At 39.5% G+C, this 22,311-nt stretch overlaps 1 protein-coding gene across 1 annotated transcript; it reads left to right on the top strand.

Moving 5' to 3' along the window:
* Window positions 1-352: 352 nt before the first annotated feature.
* nkain1 (sodium/potassium transporting ATPase interacting 1) lies at window positions 353-22,097 on the top strand. The gene is made up of 8 exons (XM_088328510.1): window positions 353-609; window positions 823-1,160; window positions 5,423-5,560; window positions 5,628-5,708; window positions 13,539-13,736; window positions 13,816-13,876; window positions 19,781-19,862; window positions 19,943-22,097. Exons 2-8 carry the CDS (start codon window positions 1,107-1,109, stop codon window positions 19,950-19,952), a joined length of 624 nt encoding a protein of 207 aa, XP_088184636.1. The 5' UTR covers window positions 353-609; window positions 823-1,106; the 3' UTR covers window positions 19,953-22,097.
* Window positions 22,098-22,311: the final 214 nt, after the last annotated feature.

Here is a 22,311-nt window from a genome sequence, read left to right as displayed (position 1 = left end):
TGGTTCAGTCTGAACCAAAGACAACAGGATGATTAAACCTGTTAACTGAGTGTAGAAATTATTTGAATCCAGATAGAAATATCCATATACGATGTGAAACACAAGGACACCCCACGCAGCACAAATTAGACGTGTAAAAGACTTTAATCCGGATCAATTTCAAAGCAGTGTAGATGCACTTTGGGGGATTTTAGCTTCTTCTTTTAACATCTACCACTCTGGTGTTCTTTTTTTGATTTCTCCTCCCCTTTTGTTTCTCCTGCTTTCTGCCCCGTTGCAAGATCCACTCAGCTCCTCCTGGAGGGGGGTCGCCACCACAGCCAACCCCCAATAAAGGTCTCCCCCCGCCCGCCCTCCTCCGCCTCCTCGCTCCCGCCCGCCCGCTCGCCTTCTCAGTCCTCCGGCTCTTCTTGCGTACGCCCCGGCACCGATTGTTGACAAAAGACGGCGGAGAAAACGAAACAAAGGCGACCCGGCTTGGTTCCATTTTTCCCTTTCTTGATCCGGAATCTCCAAACCGAATTGATCCGGATTCGTCGGAGCGTGACCAGAGCAGCGCGCGTCGGATCCTCGGAGGGGGGGCCCTCGATTGTTGTTCATCCGAACGTGGTGAGCTAGTCACAACGGGCTGCTTTGTCGGAACCGGAGGAGACTTGCAGAGCAAGGCAACCCCCCCGCCACGACGTCCCCGTGTGATCCCGCTATCATATGATGCTCATTTCTGTCTGCAGCCTTGAGCGCATCATAACTCTTTTTTTCTCTTTCTCTTTGTGCCTTTGTGTGTGTGTGTGTGTGTGTGTTTGACCCCCCGCCCCCCTCCAGAACCCTCCGAAAGGTGTGGCCGAGGTGATCCGACTGCCGCTGGTGGTGGTCTCACCGCAGAGAATCCCCCCATCCCCGCCACCCTCACCTTATCCCAACGAAAATCATTCCGACGTTTGATTGTAAAATGGGTCACCCGCTGTGAGGGAGGGGGCTAACAGTCGAGCGCCCCCAAGCAACCAGCCCGGAATGGTGTGAGCTTGCTTGCAAGTCTGGATCTGAGCGGGGAGCCGTCCTTCCCCCGGAGCCTCCGCGGCCCCAAGCCGCGTGCCGAGACCTCCAAGATGGGGAAGTGCGACGGCAGATGCACGCTGATGGTGGTGTGCTGCTTACAGCTGGTGAGTGCCCGTTTCAGATTCAATCCAGAGTCGATTCGGTTTTTTTGGCATTCAATTTAATGCTTGGACTGCATACCTGCCGATACTACTTGCTTCAGAGGCGGTTTTCGGTTCATAGCTTTGGGGGTGCTGAGCTATGGGTTTTGCCATGTAAAAGAAATACAAATGTCTTTGGTTCACGTGTTTGTGCCTATTATTCAAATCAATGTTTTTTAACTGTATGAAGGGTTTTTGTTCCACTAGGAGGCACTAAATATGAGACACGGTCCCTTTAAATTGAAGTAGGATCACTCAGCTCTATTCAGGAGTGTGACGTCCAATTTTTGAACATGACATTACACTTTGTTGTTATTAAAAACACCATTACTACACCACGCCCAGTTTTTACTCATATATTTCTGATGCACGACACATACACATTCAGGAGGAGGTGGCGGGGGCGAGAACGGTGTTAGAAATCGCATGGACTGAACCATTTCAAGGCAATAGAGTATTCGGACTCTGCGTTGTACATATTTATGTTTTGTTCCACTTTTTGAAATTTGTTATCCAGCATTTTTCATCATATTTAAGCCCATCTGTCATTTGTTAAAGAGAACACAGTTTGAAAAATGAACATCATCCGTTTGCTGTTATTCTTCTTGTGTAAAGCGTCATCCCACTCTTCAGTGATGAGCTGGAACTTAGCATTGAAGTCTGCGGCGTGTGACAACACTAATACTAGATCCTAAATCACAGAGGAAAAATTATTTTGAGGGAGGGTTTAGGAATGGAAATAAAACTTGAAAATTGTTTTATTATCCATCCATCCATTATGTGCACCGCTTATTCTCAGTAGGGTCGCGGGGGTGCTGGAGCCCATCCCAGAATTCTTCGGGCAGTTGGTAGGAGACACCCTGAACTGGTTCCCAGCCAGTCGCAGGGCACACAGAGACACTCGCTCATTCACACCTAGGGACAATTTGGACAGGCTAATTAAACTGACATGCATGTTTTGGCACGGGGAGAAAATGCAAACTCCACACAGGAAGGTTCAATCTCATGACCTCAGAACTGTGCCACACACGTGCTAACCACTGCCCTGCCGTGCTGCCTGGTTTTATTACGTCCCCATTTAATTTGAGACAATATAGCACTGGATATATTTCCGTGGTGCAGTGGTTGGCACGTTTGCCTATTGCACTAAAGGTCTCCTAGTTCCAGACCAGCTGAAAACATATGATGGCCGGAGACGTATTGATGCCACCACAGAAAATTGTGCCAATTTTAAGGGATCCAACCAACCATAGCAACAGATATAAAAGAGGATTTTTTTTCTTCCAACGAGGGGCGTGAATGAAAATAATTGAGAAGCACTGATTTATCCATTCATTATCTACACCGCTTATCCTCAGTAGGATCGCGGGGGAGCAGGAGCCCATCCCAGCTATCTTCGGGCATTGGGCAGGGGACACCCTGAACTGGTTGCCAGCCAGTCGCAGGGCACACAGAAACAGATAACTTATTCACTTATTCACACCTAGGGACAATTTGGACCGGCCAATTAACCTGACATGCAGGTTTTTGGGATGTGGGAGGAAACTGGAGTGCCTGGAGGAAACCCATGCAAGCGCGGGGAAAACATGCAAACTCCACACAGGAGGTTCGATCTCATGACCTCAGAACTGTGCCGCACATGCGCTAACCACTGCGCCGCCATGCTGCCCTGAGAAGCACTGATTTATTTGTATGCAAACAGAGGTGCAACCAGAACTAATCTATCAATCCATTATCTGCACCGCTTATCCTCAGTAGGGTCACGGGTTGCTGGAGCCCATCCCAGCAGTCTTCGGGCAGTGGGCAGGGGACACCCTGAACTGGTTGCCAGCCAGTCCCAGGGCACACAAGGACAGACAATTTGCTCGCTCATTCACACCCAGGGACAATTTGGACCGGCCAATTAACTTGACATGCATCTTTTTGGGATGTGGGAGGAAACCGGGGTGCTAGGAGGAAACCCATGCAAGCACGGGGAAAACATGCAAACTCCACACGGGAGGTTCCATCTCATGACCTCAGAACTGTGCCGCTCACGCGCTAACCACTGCACCGCCGTGCTGCCCTGAGAAGCACTGATTTATTTGTATGTAAACAGAGGCGCAACCAGAACTAATCTATTTTTTTAGATGAATAAATAGTAAGAAAATATGTGGTTTAATATGGATTTTAAAAAGATTATTATGTCAAAATCCAGATCTGATCTATTGGCTTTGTGCTTGGACCTTTGAAGCACTTAACTAGAAAAAACTTGGATCTGATTCAAATGAAAATTTGTTCTGGTAAGTATATTTTAAAACCAAATTCAACCTTGATTTGATCTAGTTTTTGCAAAACAAATTGACATCCATTTTATGAAGAGAGAGAAAAGTTTTCATTAATATTTCTTAAACAATATGTGGATTCAATCTGGATTAAAGGGTAATCTGTTTGTTACCTGTTGATAAGGCGAACATTGAATCCACATCTCATCTAATTGCTTTGTGTCGGGTTTACTCTATTGGAATGAAATCAGTGTTCAATAAGCAGCTAGTACCCAGGCGGAGGAAAATCCCAGGTTCCTTGAACGCCTCGTGTGCATGCTAGGGGGTATAATTAAAGCAACGTGCGGGTTAATCAGACATTTTTTCCAGTACAGTCATTGCTTTGAGTTGGAGCTGCTTTGGGAGGAGAAGGGGGTATTTCCGACTTGGGGGGCGAGGGTGGGCAATTTTTGTTATGGTCTCACACGTGTTACAAAAAAATGTAAGATGTGTGGTACTGGGAATAACATTTCCAATCCAGATCTGAACCAGTTTTAGTCAGGGCTACTTCAGTCTTGAACGTGTTGCATGTGTGCCGGATAAAATGTAGTTCATCTATCGCAAATCTAGTTTGAATCCAAAATAAACTGCGTTTGGCCCCTGTAATGCAATTTTTAATCCATATCTGAGCCTGTTATGAAATGATTGCTTCTCCACTCTTGAACATGTTGCACGTCTACCAATCGTACTTTATTAATTGATAATCTGGTTGGTATCCCAAGTACACCGTATATGCCCACTGCAGTTCAGTTTTAATCAAGATCTTAACAAGTTTTGAATAAAGACTACTCCTGTCTTGAACCTAATGCATATGTACCAAATAAACTGTAGTCTTTTTTTTTCATTGTTGATCTGGATTGATTCAAAAGTATGCTGTGTGTGACCAATATGCAATTATAACCCAGATCTCAACCAGTTTTGAATTGAAGCCACTTAGGTTTGAAAAAAATGCTTGTGTACCAGATTAAATTTTGTTTGTTTATTGCTGATTTGGTTTGAGTTCAAATGAAACTGCGTATGTCCACTGTCATTAAATCTTAATCCACATCTGAACCAGTTTCCAATTAATGCTACCGAAGCTTTGAACATGTTGCACATGTGTCTGATAGTGTTCTTTATTAATTGCTGACCTGGTGTGAATCCAAATTATACAGTGTATATCCATTGTAATTTAATTTTAAATCAGATCTACTCCAGATCTTCATTCGTCTGAACATGTTGTACATGTGTCAGATAAAATGTATCAAATAAAATGTACTTTATTCATCACAATCACAAATTGTTGTGTAGGTACACTGTAATTCAATTTGCATCCAATCTGAACCTGTTTTGAACTAACACCACTTTAGTCTTTTTCCCTCCCAGATAAAATGTAGTTTATACATTGCTCATCTGGTTTGAATCCTAATTATACTGCATTTGTCCACAGTAATTCAATTTTAATCCAGATCTACTTCAGTCTGAACATGTTGCGCATGTCCTAAATAGATTATGCTCATTGCTGATCTGGTTCCGGATCCAAAATTACACTGTGTATGCCAATAGTAACTTAATTGTAATCCAGATTTACTTGATCTACTCTAAACGTGTTGCACATGTACCAAATAGAGTTTATTCATTACTGATCTAGATTGAATCCAAATCATACTGCGTATGTCCATTGTCATTTGCTTTTTCGCCAAAACGCCTCCTATTCACCATCTGGTCTTCATTCGAGAGTTAAACTTAGAATCTCCTTGCGTCTAAAAATAGATTCTTTCTTCTTGGTCCAAATGTAATAACTGTGTAATACGAGCTCATTGTTGGTATTGCAGCCTGTACATCCTCATTAGTCATAGAGGGAGGTGTCACTGGCAGTTACCATGGCAACAGTAGCAGCTATTAACAGGACCCCCTTCTGCCTCTCCTGGTTTCGATTCCCAGGTGGCCGCCCTCCAGAGGCAGGTGTTCGACTTTCTGGGCTACCAATGGGCGCCCATCCTGGCCAACTTCTTGCACATAATGGCCGTCATCCTGGGCATGTTCGGCACAGTCCAGTTCCGGTTCCGATACCTCATCTTTGTGAGTACGGACGAGACCAAATGGGTTTCTAAAAATAGACTGAAGGGAGCGTCTTGTTTGTTTGTAGTATGCAGTGTGGCTGGTGCTGTGGGTGGGCTGGAACTCTTTTATCATTTGCTTCTACCTGGAGGTGGGCAACCTGTCTCAGGTAAGTGATCCCACCACTAATTTCCCTTTGATTAAAAAAAGTCAATTGTGAAGCTCGAACTGAATGATCTTGAACTGTTTTCTTCCCAACAAGTTGCGACATTCACATTGAACTGCAAACTGAATCAAATCCGAATCAAAACCGTTTGGTAACGAAATGACCATCTGTTACCTTCACAGTGAATTGCAAACGAAATTAAATCCAGGTCCAAACCGTTTAAGAATCAAATACCTTCATGTTGCCTTGAAATAAATTTTCTGTTAGGGTCTGGCGCGCCTCTGTCCACCAGAGGGCGCCTAATCGGTTTGTGACTGGGACCGGTGTGTCCCATCACCGCACACCAGTCCCTAATTAGGCTGACCCTTCATAAGGACATTTCTTGAGGTATAGTTTTTTGTTTTTGGTTCGGGCAGTTTTACTGCTGTTTTTGGCTATTTGTTTGCTGCTTTGTTGATTATTTTTTTATTAAATGCCATCTGCAGCCACTCCAGCAGCTCCCGTGTTATTTTCGATTGTTCTCGATTGTTCTCAGCTCAGGGATGCTGCTGGAAATGTGAATTTCCCTTCGGGGATGAACAAAGTATCTATCTATCTATCTATCTATCTATCTATCTATCTATCTATCTATCTATCTATCTATCTATCTATCTATCTATCTATCTATCTATCTATCTATCTATCTATCTATCTATCTATCTGTTTTTGAACACCTTGCCCCTTGTGCTTCCTGCGTTTGGTTCCACCATAAACAATAACATAATGATCAGACAATGGGTGCTGTCCAAAATGTGCTTATGAAGGGTCAGGCTTATTAAAGATAGGTGTGGGGTGATCTGTCCCAATTACCGTACAAATCAAGTAGGCACCCTCTTAGTAGACAGAGGCGCGCAAGACTGATTCAATGCAATTAATATTAAATTTTACTAAAACAAAAAAAATATTTCTTATTATATTTTCCATTATGATCGCAGCAAGGCTTTAGGGCTAGGACCTTAACTTGGCCTTTTGGCTGAGAGTAAGTGTCCCGGCTCCTAGGCTTTGTAGCGTATTGTGAACTGACCGCTAACGGATAATGGATAATGAATAACGAAGATAGAACAATAACCCTTAAAAACCCCATCTAAAAAATGTGAAGTAAAATTTAAACTGGATCAAGAGTGAAGGGCTAATAAATTGAAAACTGGATTAATAGATCAAATGGAATGTGCTGTGTTGAACTACATTAAACTAGGTTTAATAAGGAACAGCTCTCGTTACAATCTGCATGCAAAATTTAAGAAAAAAATAATAAACAAATCATTTTAAAACTGTATTTGATCAGGATTTTTTGCAATGTGTTAACAATGTGATACATATTAAGAATTATTGTGATTAAGGGCTATACAAAAAATATATATGTTCATATTAGGTTAGACCACAGCATGAAACCAAATTGATTACTAATTGGGTTTTTTAATCATCTAAAATTGTAATGTAAAGCCAATACAATTTGCAGTGCAAACTTGGAATAAAAATAGATAGATCAAATCCACATCAGATTTTATTTGGATGTGAATGATATATATTAATACTATAAAAACTATAAAGTAAAGCAATGTTTAATCCAGATAAAGTTTGATTAGATAATACATCATACCGTAATTCAACCATACAGTAAGAATAAAACATGCTGTGTCAAACTCATTTTAAACTATGTTAAATCCCCATCAGATCAGGTTCGAATGTGCATACACTAAAACTAGAGAAACAATCCACTTTAAATATGGATTTGACTGTGATACATATTTAATCCAGTTACAATGGAGTTTACAAATGAATTTTGACCAAAACATAAAACCAAATTGGTCCCAACAGATTTTCAATTATCTAAAACTGTAACGCAAAGAAAAACAACAACACGGGTTCCCTCTGTGTGTTTTAAACGTGGTATTTTGAAGTCGATATAAACACGAGATTGAGTAAACAAAAGGAAGCGTGCATGAAAAGTGAATTTCCCTTCGGGGATGAATAAAGTATCTATCTATCTATCTATCTATCTATCTATCTATCTATCTATCTATCTATCTATCTATCTATCTATCTATCTATCTATCTATGTGAGCTGGAGGGTGGGGGTACTGAAGAGGTGGGAGCGGGGCCAATGGAGGAGATCGTCCCCGCTGTTGAACTGGTTCCCTGTACGTAACTTTCAGTAAGTTTCTGCATATGCGCGGACATGCTTCTTTGTGCTTGACCATAGTTATAAAATAAATTGAGGTTTTTTTGCTTCTGTTGTGTTGTCAAACATCACAGGTATCTGACTGTGCACATTAACATGAAAAAAGTATTCTTCTAGGGTTGTAGTTTGCTGAAAAATCTTGTGTAACATTCAAATAATTTGCAAATATATCAAATCAATATTTCTGCCCACACTACTTCCACTAAAAAGTGTGATTAAATACAATTTTGTATAGTGCAACCAACTAAGTAAATCCACAAAATGTTAGTATTGTTTATGTAACGAAATACACTTTTAAAATAAATGGAAATCTCCTAAAAAAGGTGTTGTAAAAGCAATTGACGTTTGTGGCCTGTCCAGTAAGTAGGCTAATTAATTCATTTGTGAAAAAATAACCAATGCCAAAACTCAGCAAAATGTAATTTAATTTGATCTCAGGTTTCGGACATGTTTGGTAATGATTTGGTTGCAACACTTGGGATTGATATTGCTCGCCGTTGTTTAAAGCGATAGTCGCATAATTTCTGTGATTGCTCAGACCCGTTAAAGCTTAGTAGAACATTGCCGGTGACCCACTGAAAACGGTCCTGTGACCCACTTCTGGGTCCGGACCAGTGTTAGGAATTACGCCGTTACGTAATGGCGTTATAGTTTCATTGAAGGGGTAATCTGACTAATCTTTTTTTCCACCGTTACCGTTACTGACCGTCAAAAACATTGTGTTACTTAGAATAAAGCGGTTTTCCGCTCTCCTCCGAGTTGTTTATGTCACGTTTTGGGATCATGTCACCATTCAAAATAGACTACCATATACTTAGATATAGATTGCGGATTTATACTTTTTACCAATGCGCGGAAAAGGCGAAGGACGGCTGATTCGCAAAAGATATTAGCCTGATTATTTGACAGCAGCCCGACTTGAGCCATTGGCAGAAGAAACATCTCTATTAGCTGGTTCTTGAAAGTGAACGAAGGGAGCTGGCTCCCAACCAATCAATAGCTGGTTCGATCTGATCCGAGATGCCTTTTTCTCCAGCAATTGGTCAATGTGAATTTTTCGGGGGGGATTCTGTGTTGTTGACTTGAAATTAGTTGAGAATAAAAAAGGTTAAAATGTTTTTGTATTTCATCTCTTTTTGTAGATTTATACATTTTTGATTCTTTCTTTCTTTAACTTTTGTATTGTCATTTTTTGTTTGTTCCTTTTTTCCATTTCTTTTTTTCTCCCTTTTTAAGTCATACTGTGAATAATGTTACAAAATAATTAGTAATGTAGGGATTAAAGGAGCAAAAACAACCTGAAGAGCCGTTTGGGACCCAAAAGAGCCGTTTCTTTTTAGTGAGCTGAGCCGAAAAAAATGTTCTCTAAAAATTGTCGAAATTCCCATCCCTCCAAAGTAAACTCCGGTCAAAGACGTCACCGCTGTGTTTCGTATTTGGTCAAAAAATATTAAATTCGTTGACCTACAACTTCTTTTTAAAGTAATAGAAATTGTTACTTTCCATGGTAACTAGTTACTTTGACTATAGAGTAATTCAGTAACTAAATTACTTTTTGGAAGAAACAGTGAGTAACTATAATCACTTGTTTTTTTAAAGTTAGGTGCCAAACACTGTTTCTGACCCACCAGTTCAGAAACACTGCTTTATCATACTAGAATTAACTCTAAGATTAGAGTTGCAATCCAGTTCCAATACAGTTTGCTATGTATCCGCCCAATCTGGCGTCTGCAAAAACACTCTGAGTTTTTACCCATATTAAACACCCCTCCCCCAAACTTAAAATGCACTCAAGAGGAAAGTTGATGACGGAATCGGATCTCTCTTGAATAGAAAAAAAACCTAAGCAGTATAGCTTCAATGTCTCCTGAGAGGAAAGAAGATGAGGATGGGGGAAGGGGAAAAAATAAGCAGAGGAAAGCCCCCCCCCTTTTTTTTTTCCCCCAGCGGTCTTAAAAGAAGCGGACTTTATTCCAGCAGCCGCAAAGTCGCCCTGCCTCCCTATACCCTCAGGGCACATCCCTCACTTTTTTTCCTCCCCCATGTGTTATTTTGGAGCTCACCGCAAAAGTGAAGGGAGGGATTTTTAAGGGTTATTGTTCTATCTTCGTTATTCATTATCCATTATCCGTTATCGGTCAGTTCATAATACGCTACAAAGCCTAGGAGCCGGGACTCTTACTCTCAGCCAAAAGGCCAAGCTAAGGTCCTAGCCTTAAAGCCTTGCTGCGATCATTTGCTTCTTATTATGATGCCTTTGCAATTAGTACACAAGATCAGAACCAAAGTTGACCGCAAAAGTGAAGTCCTTCCTCATTAGTGGAGAATGTAACAATTAGAGCGCTTCTTTTTGCCCGCCATTACGTCAGAAAAGTTCCGTCGTCAACAAAGTTGTCCCTGTGATGTTTCCAGTAACAAAATGACGACAAGAGACTGCAAGAGAATTAGCTTGAAGGCAAAAAAATATTTTAGGGCTTTGATAAATACCACTGGGCAGCGCGGCGGCACAGTGGTTAGCGCATGTGCGGCACAGTTCTAAGGTCTTGGGAACCTCCGGTGTGGGTTCAAATTCAGCTACCGGACTTGCTGTGCGGAGTTTGTATGTTCTCCCCGTGCTTGCGTGGGTTTCCTCCGAGAACTCCAGTTTCCTCCCACATTCCAAAGACATGCATTTCAGGTGGATTGGCCGGTCCAAATTGTCCCTAGATGTTAATGAGCGAGTTATCTGTCCCTGTGTGCCCTGCGATTGGCTGGCAACCAGTTCAGGGTGTCCCCTGCCCGCTGCCCGATGATTGCTGGGATGGGCTCCAGCACCCCCGCGACCCTACTGAAGATAAGCGGTGCAGCTAATGAGATGAGATGAGATAAATACCACTTGTTTTTCCCCTCCTGCAAAAATATTCATTTTCTTGACATTTTACTGTAATTATGTTGAATAAATGACAAAAGAATCTGCAGTTCCGCTTTTGGCCAGAGGTGGTCTTCGAGATAGAAAAAAAGACGACGTCGGAAATGCACATAAGGCCCCAGTGTGTATTTAGCGACCCCTATTGGTGGAAAAATAAATCTCTTATTTCCAGTGTTGGGCGTGTTAGTTTAAAAATTTGGTTATAGATACGCACTAAATACCTGTCAACCTGTACGTTTTTGCCATACAAAGTACGTTTATTATGCATTTTAAGACGTGTACGACGTACAAGAAAATCTGTACGGAAAAATGCAAATTTGTTAATTATGGGTTCCATCCGGTATACACTGACTATCACGGAACGGCAAATCAATCAAGTCAAACGAGTTTGCTGCGGTAGCCTCTATCTTGGTATCGTTTTTTTTCGTTGGAAACAAAGTGAGCGGTTTAATGCTACTGTGCGCATGTGTCATGTAGTTGTGTAGTGAAAGGAAGTCCATCTCTTTTTAGAGAACCGGCTTTTTCGGCTCAACTCATTAAAGAGAGACGGATCTCATTCGCCTCACTTGCTTTGATGCATTATATTACGAATTATTATGTTGTATAAAGAAGTTAAGAAAAAAAGGAAGTATAAAAGGAGAAAATGAAAAAAGACAGGTTTGTGGTCATCCCTTTAATCAGTATATTACCAACAATAATTTAATACAGAAAACGAATTAATAACTTTGATAAGAAAATGTATTATTCTACTTGATATTTGCATGTATTTTTTCCTTCTACAGTGAACGTCCAGGCTACTTAATTTTTGAGCTTTTTTTAACAATAAACCTCATTCATGTCGACCAACTCAGTATCTCACAACAAAATGTTAATTACCAAAATATACGATATAACACATGTACAATATGACATGTTAAACTACATGAATAAACACGTTTGAAAAAAAAAATGGTGTAAGATTATTTTGTATTTTGTAAGGTAAATTACGACAGTTTGTAAGGGCATGGAGCCTTGGAGGTTGACAGGTATGGCACTACTTTTCCAAAAAGTAACTGAGTTAGTGACTGAATTACTGTATAGTAAAAGTAACTAGTTCCCGGGGGAAGTAACTATTTCTGTTATTTTATCCTACACTTAAAGAGCAACATAAATAAACAGTAAACAATATCATAAAATTACAATCAGCAAATACATAAGTGCACAAAGCGCATGTAAAACTTAACTTAAAAATTATTAGATCACCCTGTTACTGAAATAAAGAACGCCGTTACGTAACGGCGTTATATGTAATGGCATTATTCCCAACACTGCTCATTTCAATAAAACAAATGCGGTTGAAATCACAAACAAAAACACATTTACTCTCTCATAAACATCATCTTGGGTTTAGAAATTCATAACTATATTACACAACTTGGAGAAGTCAACATGTTTGGCAGACAACTTATGACTACGGAAGCCCAAATAAGGAGTTTGCCAAGCAAGCTTGTCCTGGTTGTACTTTTAGCACTTAACGGGAACTTACCGTACACAGCCAAGCCATGCATGTGATGGTCACCTGGTCCTGTCATTCAAGCATGTTACATTAACACCCCCCCCTCCCCTATTTCCTTTTCTAGTGACTTATGACAGCCCTTTGGCTGCAAGCTACCACTCGCTGATGGATTAATCCAAGCGAACACCGCTGAGTTTTTGATTTCGGCAACTTCCACTTCTTTCCTACTGTTTCCTTCTCTTGTCACTCATGTTAGCCACATAGATGCAGGCTATGGATCACAACTATTATTAATGTTAGTTGCTCCTTCTTTGTACTTCAGTGTCACTCCCTTTTCACACTGAGTCCTGTGATTTAGGAGTCTTCCATTTTTTCCCAATGTTTCCTTCTCGAGCCACTCATGGTAGCCACTTTGGCTGGAGGCTATTAACCGCTTCTAGGCATTTTTGTTATTCTTAGCTGCTTCTCACACGCCTTTCATAGATGCTCATGCAAGCAAACGACCCGAGTTCTTTGATTCGGGCTGCTTCAACTTTTTTTCCACTGTTTTATTCTCTAGGTATTTATCTTAGCATTTTGGCTGGTGGCTATGGCTTGCCACTGGCTCCCATTGTTCTTGTTAGCTGCTCCTGCTTTGTCCTTCAGTGTCACTAACCTTCCACAACTGGTAATGCAAACAAACCACGCTGAGTCTCATGAGTCAGCCAACTGTGGCTTTTTACCACTGTTTTTTCTCATGTTAGCCACTCATGCTAGCCACTTTGGCTCAAGGCTATGGCTTGCCACAAAATCCTATTATTATTGTTAGCTGCTCCGTGTAAATAAATCTTGCTCTTGCAATCTTTTACTGGCATTTTTAGTACCTTCTCCTGCTAGCTGCTTAAATTAGCTGCTTACACTAGCTGACAAACTCCAGCTATGGGCTCTTTTCAGACGCTCAGGTTCTATCCAGCTGGCTAGTTCTTTTCGTTACTGTCGGGTATTAACAGTGATCATCAAGTGCGGTCGCAGAACTAAAAATCCGGATGTAAGTTTCCGAATTTTTGCAAGCAGTATCCTTCAGGCTTCTTCTTCTGATGCTCATGCTTCAGCTCCATTCTAAGCTTCAACAACCTCTAGTGGTGAATTGTTACACATTGTCTTTTTTATGAAATCCGTCACCATGTCTCCCTAGCCACTAGATGGCACTGAAGCGTAGAATGTGTTCAGGACAGGGATTTCCTGATGACATTCAACACATCGCTGCACCGGTCCTGGTGGATGGAGCACGGTCCCAGTTGCCTGGTAACGCCGGTTCTGGACTCGTCATTGGCCCCCGACGACCACCACGTCATCACCGTCTCCGGATGCCTTTTGGACTATCAGTACATCGAAGTACTTAGCTCGGCCGTTCAAGTCCTGTTGGCGGTAAATTTCATACAAACACCTCACTTTTTTTTTTACTTTTTAAATATGAATTAATAAATTTTTCCCTGTCTTTTTCTAGCTCTTCGGTTTTGTATACGCCTGCTACGTGAGCAAAGTCTTTCAGGATGACGAGGACAGTTGTGAGTTATTTCATCTTCATCCATCGTGCCAAAAAGACAGAAAGAACTGTATTATTCCATGATTTTAAAGCAGGAGTAGGCAACTCTTTGGAGCCGAAGGCCGCATTCGGTTAAAAATTTGGCCATGGGTCCGTTCCTGGAGACCAATCAATTTTTGAAAATTTATAAATAAATATACATGTCTTTTATTGTTTGAATATTGCTGATAATAACCCTATAAGTATGCTAGTAGGCTGTAAGCCATCATCGGCAATATTAAAATAAGTTTGCAATATTTTAGTGACTTTTTACCCCTTAACGTTCAGACGGCAGGCTGTCGACTGTTGGTAAACAAATATATGTCTTTACAATGTCAACAGTCACAGATGCACATCATGCCACGTATAATGGCAAAGCTTAAACTCTTGGGATTCAAGATATGAGGACCATTTCAAAATGTACACATCACAGAAACATCACGGTCTGTCTAAAACAAGACACCCGAAAACTTTAAGGCCGTCATAACACCCCTCAACGTCTCTTAGGAGTCAGCTGATTATGGGATTCCATGCAAATATGGACATGTTACATCCAGGACTGTCCAGTGAATCCAACCATGTAAAATGTTTACTACAAAACACACGATAATGCTTACAGGTATAAAAAAATGTGCCTAAAAGCATTTCTGCATCGTAGGACGTTCCTTGTTGCAATCTGTCTGTTTTGCCACATAATTCCTGTTTGAAAATAAAAAGACTCGTAAAATTATTTCCAATTGCCATTTCCATTTTGGCCAATTGCAAGTTTTTTTTCACTGTCCACAGCCCGCATGAGTCTATAAGGGCCTGAATTGATCATACCGCGATCGCCACCTCTAGTGTCAAATATGTTAAGCCAGTAGTAACCAAAAGAAATGATGATTAACACATTGATTGGCCAATACAATTCTCAAACGAACAATATGCAGATGTCTGAAGTGTATTCAATAGACCCCAAAATAAACGTGCGTAATGGCACTCGTGATTCCTTTTTTTTTCTATCTATCTATCTATCTATCTATCTATCTATCTATCTATCTATCTATCTATCTATCTATCTATCTATCTATCTATCTATCTACCTTGGTCATATCCCTCAAGCGGGGTGACCGACAGCAAGACACACACATACAATAACAAAGAAAATAAAAGGGAGATAAATAGCAGAAAAAAAACACACACATTTTTGGACCATGGCCAACCCAATTGAACAAACACCCAAACAAGTTAGGCAACTCGGCACCCAAGTTGGTCATGCTTTCGTCCCTCCAGATGAAATGAGACACCAGAAAGCGGCCATGTCACTCGGGTGATTCATTTTAACGCACCATTATCACGCCCGAGTGTGCATAACAGTGATTGGGACGCGGAAAAAGAAATCAAACATTTACAACTCTTTCAAAATGTCTAAAAAATTGGCCAAAGTAAAATACACAGTTGTAAAAGTTTTATTGCTGTAATCTAGTCGTCTCCAAATGGCTGGCTTTGGAAAGGTTTAGACCTAACCCTTGAAAAATGTGTAAAATAAAATGTTTAGTTTTTCAGATTGTGCTACAATTTGACAATGCACCAGGTAAGGCTTCAAGCTATTGTCTCACCTTTTTTCCAGCCAAGATATCAATGCTACACTCAATTGTGGCATTCAAGGCATTCAATTGTGAAATATAATTCAGACGAGAATTAAAACCTTGTATTCATGTGTGTTTCAACTCGGATTATTGAATGTTAGTATTACTTGCAGTATTTATTTCTGTTTGGGACAAAACTTCAGTGTGTTACCTTTCAAAAGAGACCAAAACTATTCTCATTTCATCTCATTAGCTGCACCGCGTATCTTTAGTAGGGTCGCGGGGATGCTGGAGCCCATCCCAGCAATCATCGGGCAGTGGGCGGGGACACCCTGAACTAGTTGCCAGCCAATCGCAGGGCACACAGGGACAGACAACTCGCTCGCTCATTCACACCTAGGGACAATTTGGACCGGCCAATCCACCTGAAATGCATGTCTTTGGAATGTGGGAGGAAACCGGAGTGCCCGGAGGAAACCCACGCAAGCACGGGGAGCACATTCAAACTCCGCACAGGAAATCCGGTAGCTGGATTTGAACCCACACAGGAACTTCCCAAGACCTTAGAACTGTGCCGCACACGCGCTAACCACTGCGCAGCCGTGCTGCCCACCAAAACTATTCATTTCCTCCAAATGGTTCAAGAACAACATTCAATTTACTTTGTGTACAGGCATTTTGGGTAAATTTTACAGGAACGTTGAGGGGTTTATTAATTCTTAATGAATGACTTTTTTTTCTCTTTTTCTAAATTTTCTTATAAAGGATAAAGAACTTTATCACAATATTATCATTTTCTAAGACAGTTTTCAGGGATATCCTCGTGATTTCAATATTGACATCTGTAGCTATCTGCGTATTTGTGGCCGCTCGAAAAAATTTCCGTGTAAAAAGCATGACAGAAAGTGTATCACACGCCTTGCAGTGTGACACACAGCTGGCTGTTACGCCAGATTGTTGGTACCCCATGATTTTTGGTACTTGATTGCCCTTGCTTAATTTGGCCATTTTATACTGGTTTTGAAAAAAAGATTTATTTCTTAATTGTTGGAAAAATTATGACCTACTAACTCATACAAAGATACCATTCAATCAATAAATACATAATTAGGTACCATTGTTTATATTACAAAAGTACATTAAAAAGGACCAATGTATTATTAATATTATTACTACTAACAATGCAACCACTATGCCTATTTTTTGCACACCTTAAATCAATTTACCAAGAAAAACTGAAGCAAGTTGAGAGTTAAACCTTGGCATATTTACACGTTCCTGATTACATTTACGAATTCCTTAATTACATGAGTTGTAGGGGCACCTCTTCCTGTGGTGTTTCTTGGGCAGTGTTGGGCACGTTACTTGAAAAAAGTAATTAGTTATATATACTCACTATTTGTTCCGAAAAGTAACTGAGTTAGTAACGGAATTAGTCTATAGTAAAAGTAGTTACCAGATAGTAACAATTTCCGTTATTTTAAAAATAAGTTGTTATATTTATTGCATCTCACAAGCTACAGATTTATCCCACACTTGAAGTCCATCAAAAATACACAGTAAACAATATCATAAAATTAAGCAGTAAACAATATAAAATGAGTTTTATACATAATATCTAACTCTCATAACCTGGGACAACTGGTCAAGTAGACATAGCCTACTCTACTTGTGTACAAAACAAGTCAATTGTAAAACGATATAAAGTAATTTTCACTCTATAGGTTGAATCACAATCTATAGTTAAACAACTCCGCAGGTAGATATATGCTACTGTACTTCATGTACTTTTCACACAACAAAAATAAACAGTTCACACTGCAGTGTGAAATAAAAAAAATAAAAAATCAAACTCTCGCAACCTGAGACACTGATCAAGTAGAAAAAGGCAACGGCACTTCAAATATTTTGTTCACAACAAAAGTCAACAATAAAACTATATAAAGTGACTATCCAACCCTTCTGTCTATGGGATGCAATGTACATTATCAATAACATAAGAAATACATTACACATAATGCCACATTGTTATACTTGTATGCCATGGTTTACTTGCGACTGAAACTAAAGTAAACACCCGTCCACGCCAACACGCCACGTCTCATTTTATTCAAAGTAACGCACAGCTTTTGGCTGCCTGTAATGGTAACGGCGTTGTAACGGCGAAAAAGGGAGTTAGATGATCCCATTACTGAAAAAAAAACATGCCGTTGTGTACGGTTTTCCATGGTTAACTCTAGCAGGAGGACCCTCCTGATCTGACTCAGATACAGCACCTTCATCATCTGGTCACCGTTGTTCTCTGGAGTAAAGTGTCAACTCGCGCTTCAAAGATGAGCAGACCTTAGCATTGACATACAGCGAGCGGCATGTGACAATACTGATACTAGGGAAAATTATTCTGTTCTGAAATAACGATTATCACATCATACTACAGTATACACGTTGCATCACTTTTGGCTTTCATATATTCATTAAAAAACAAATGTCGTGACGATGACATTAAGTCCTTTGCTTTAGTCACATATCAAAAGCCCTTTGTCCTGAAGAGGACTTTGCATTTTGTATATTTTTGTATCTGTCCACTCCACGCATCGGCCCGGTATTGCAGTACCTCCGGGAACGGTGCATTCGCAATGATCGCAGCAAGGCTTTAGGGCTAGGACCTTAGCTTGGCCTTTTGGCTGAGAGTAAGTGTCCCGGCTCCTTGGCTTTGTAGCGTATTATGAACTGACCGATAATGGATAATGAATAACGAAGATAGAACAATAACCCTTAAAAACCCCTATATTCAAAATATGTATGCATTTAAATGAATAAATAACTTAAATAAATAAATTGGTTCCTCAAAAAAATAATGATTTGAAACAAGTGGCATGAATACATAAATGAATAATTCAGGTTAAACAAATTAACCTATGTAAAGCGTAGATCCCCTCCTGACTCAGACTTGTTTCTCTTTTTTTGCCCTAATATTTTTGAGAGTATACTTTTAAAATAAATGTCTCACATTCAATATTCCTGACATGTTATACAGTATTGCATCAACATTTTTTTTTTACCAGTTTGGCTTACTGTGTACATTGACAAGCTTACTGGACTGCAAAAGAGCCTGTAACTGATCGTAAATATAATTATCTTCATGACTGTACCAAACTTGGACAAAATCTGTTAAAGTACATCTAGAGTCGGACAATAAATTTAAAAATATTTATTAAAATAACACGTAATAAGTCACATATTGCACATAAAAATACATTTTGACGCATGCACATTGTTTTAATGATATTAATAACGGCGTCCCTATTTTTTGAACTTTGTTTGGTAATGAGCATTGAAAATAAAACTTCGGGATTGAATATGCTTTTATTTTGTGTGGATTTCTGGTTTAGCATACTTGAACGACTGTTGCAGGGTGATTTACAGTCAAAAGTGAAGATTTACAATCAAACAAAGTGAATGTGATATCTACGATTTTTTTTTACACGTAGATCGTTTGTTTTATTTGTTATTACTGTAAATAATGTTTTTTCCCAGAGCCAAGGTTTACTTTGTTTTGGAAAGAGTACTGAAAAATATTACTTGCTGGCTTGATAAATCTATCTTGTGCGCACTTCTTTATAGTTGGTTGGTTGGATCCCTTAACCACTAGTGTCGTAGGGGCACCTTTTTTTTGTGGTGTGTCTTGGGCAAATACAGCCGGGGGGCACCCATCCCTCTGCAGGCCAAAATATGTTTCCACCTGGTCTCAAACCAGAGACCTTTTATGTGTTAGGTGAATGTGCTAACAACTACACGACAGAAATACTTCTGATATATATTGTACAATAATTTACAGGCAAAATTTTTAGAACCAAATGGCTTTTCTATGTGGACTATTTTTCATCAAAATAAAAGACAAAACACTATTAAAAGCTCATCCTTTCAGGACTTTGAACTCTCCCAGCCTTACCACCCCTCTGCCGTCTGCAAATCAATGCAAAACTGCTCTATTTAAATTCCAGCTATACTTTGTACATTTTAAATTCTAAACCCTACATATTTTTTGCTGCCTACTTTTTTATTTTTTTTCAACTTGATGCTTTTTGTTTTTTGTGTTGTGTCCTATTAATTGCATCATTGCACGTGGGGAAGAATAATTAATTTAATCTGTACTGTATGTTGTGCATATACCAGTTAAAATGACAAATCAAGTTCTAAAATATTCGGTGATGTCAATTTTATGAACGTCATCTCTGTACTCCAACCATAACCTTTTTCACATCATATTCCTCATATTTTATGCATTAAAAAAACAAATCCCTCCTTTTTTCTCATAGTCGACTTCATTGGCGGTTTCGACTCCTACGGCTACCAACCACCACAGAAGTCCTCACACCTCCAACTGCAGCCTCTCTACACGTAAATCAAATTGTTATATTTATTTACCTATGTATGCATTCTTCTTCTCAGTCCTAACCTGTTTTTTCTCTGCACTCCAGGCCTGGCTAACAAATGCTGGTGCCTCCTTCAGGCCGGACTTCGCCACTATGGATTGAACGAGGTGGTGACCCCCAAAAAGACTTGTTTAACCCCACTTTGGAGAAGAAGTGTTAGTGTTGTGTGCCTGAGGAAAAAGAGCATCCCTGATCGGAATAAGCTCGGGGATGTCGACTAGAAAGGAAACCGGAAAGGAAGAGGCGGAATGAGGACAGATCTCGATCCGCCGGAGACTTTACCAGCTAGCGACACAAATGTAGTTTGTGTATTTGTGTCACAGCATTAACTGGTGCTCTGAGTTTCCACTGTTGTTGTTGTGTGAAAGAAGGTCACATCATTAAAAAAAAAAAAGCGGCATGGGTCATTGTTGACGTTTACATGCGGGCACTTATCCAATTGGAAAAGGAATATTGGATTTCAAGAGCAATCTGAGTGAATCGTTGGTATGCCTATGCACAAACGAATAACCACATACCGAATACAAAGATGGAGTGACGCCAGTACAGAAATATACATTTTTTCCGCATTTAACTTTCGACGTTAAACAAAGGATGACTTTCACGTCACTCACCAAGTTCCGCGCGTGTTTGCTCCATTGATGCGTGTTTACAAGATGTGCTCATATGTGGCTAGACAGAGGATAGACTTACACTATAAATGACAATATATAACTGTCACATTCAGTATATATATATATATATATATATATATATATATATATATATATATATATATATATATATATATATAGGGTTACATCTGTAGCGTTTTCACTTTGGGGGCAGAAAATAAAACTGAATTATTTCAGAGTAAAATACACAAAGTTTTTTTTTTCCAGATGTACAGTAGTTAACATGAATAAAATAAGCATTCCATCCTCTCTGATTGATGTCAACAACAAACACGCTGATAGAAAACCATTAACAAAATGGCCACCAAGTTTGAGATAAGCAGTTTCTTCTGAGTTTTATTATAACAGGATATTACAGGCACAAATGAGCTACAGAACAATGGCTTGTAGGATTCACGACTGCGTTGTCAAAATGGCGGACACTTCCTTCAACAGTAGGAGGGCGGGCCATGACGAAAACATAACATTTTAAGTAGTGGAAAAATCCCTACTTTACACCACCAGCCTTTTGTGTGAATCAGTATGGAGCCGCAAAAAATGAAAGCTTTATATAAGCCTTATAAAGAAGGCAACACATACTTCATATACATATTCATTGGAAAACATTAGAGATGTTTGTATCATTTTCCATAATCAAACATATTTGAAACAGCGCCAGGGAGTCACTACGGAGTGCCAAAGAGACACTCGTTGCTAACCCCAGTGCTAATACACTGTAGAAGAAAAAACACCACTTGAAACAATGAAGAGATCGAATAAAAACTGAATTATCGGATACTGAAAAAATCAAGGAATTATATCACGACGTAAATGATCACGAAGCACATAAATTATGAGTAAATGGGTAAAATAAATGAATGTAAATAAGAAGCAACTCATACAATCTCAATTACAAATGCAGTGACACAATTCCTACAGTGGTTGGCCTGAAGCATAGACTTACACTATGCGTGGTTGGATGCAAACGTGACAACCACTATACATGAACTGATACAGCTTCTGCTTTTCTGCCATGGGGGCAGAAAATAAAATGGAAATCGTGAAAATATTCCCTTTACAGTCTGGATTGTAGCCTGCATGTGAACATACCCACTGTATTTTTAGAACAGAACGTGTTGATGTCAAAATAGAAAAATATCAAAATTTCTGCTTCCAATTTTTACATATAAATAACCTGCCAGTTACTGATTATGAATAGTTGAAAAATGGAGGGGGGAACCTTTTTGTGTTAGTTTCTTCACCTTCAAAGTCTCATCACATCGGACACTTTTCCTCATTCAAATAAGAAAGAGGGGGGCAGGTATGAAGTGAGCAGAAACATCTTGAAGCAAAGGTTTGAAATAATAAACACACTTTTTACGTAATAAAATTGGTCTTCAATTATTTTAATATTTCAATAGAAAATGACTGTGTTGTTCTAATGAAACTCAAGAGTGGCAAAATGTGATAGATAAACGTGTTTTTTATTGCTATCATTTTATATCATGAAAAAGTAAAACTGTCATTCTGAAATAAAGACCTTTTGAAAAAAACCCAATCATTAATTACGTTTAAATATATGATCACAACAAGCATGATTCTCTTTAATGTAGAAATGTGGTATTTTTAACTGATAACATTATTTTTATACATGAAACATATTAGTACATAATTTCATGTGAAGTTTTGATTCAAAAAGGAAAAAAGAGAACACGTACTTAATGAACGCTGTTACCATGGTGACAGCGTGGCGGCATTATG

Source organism: Urocampus carinirostris, chromosome 2 (genome assembly GCF_059441175.1).
Source record: "Urocampus carinirostris isolate Australia breed hairy pipefish chromosome 2, RoL_Ucar_1.0, whole genome shotgun sequence".
In the NCBI taxonomy this organism is placed as follows: Eukaryota; Metazoa; Chordata; class Actinopteri; order Syngnathiformes; family Syngnathidae; genus Urocampus; species Urocampus carinirostris.
The sequence above is the reverse complement of the archived record's forward strand: the minus strand, read 5'-3'. Positions and strand labels throughout refer to the sequence as shown.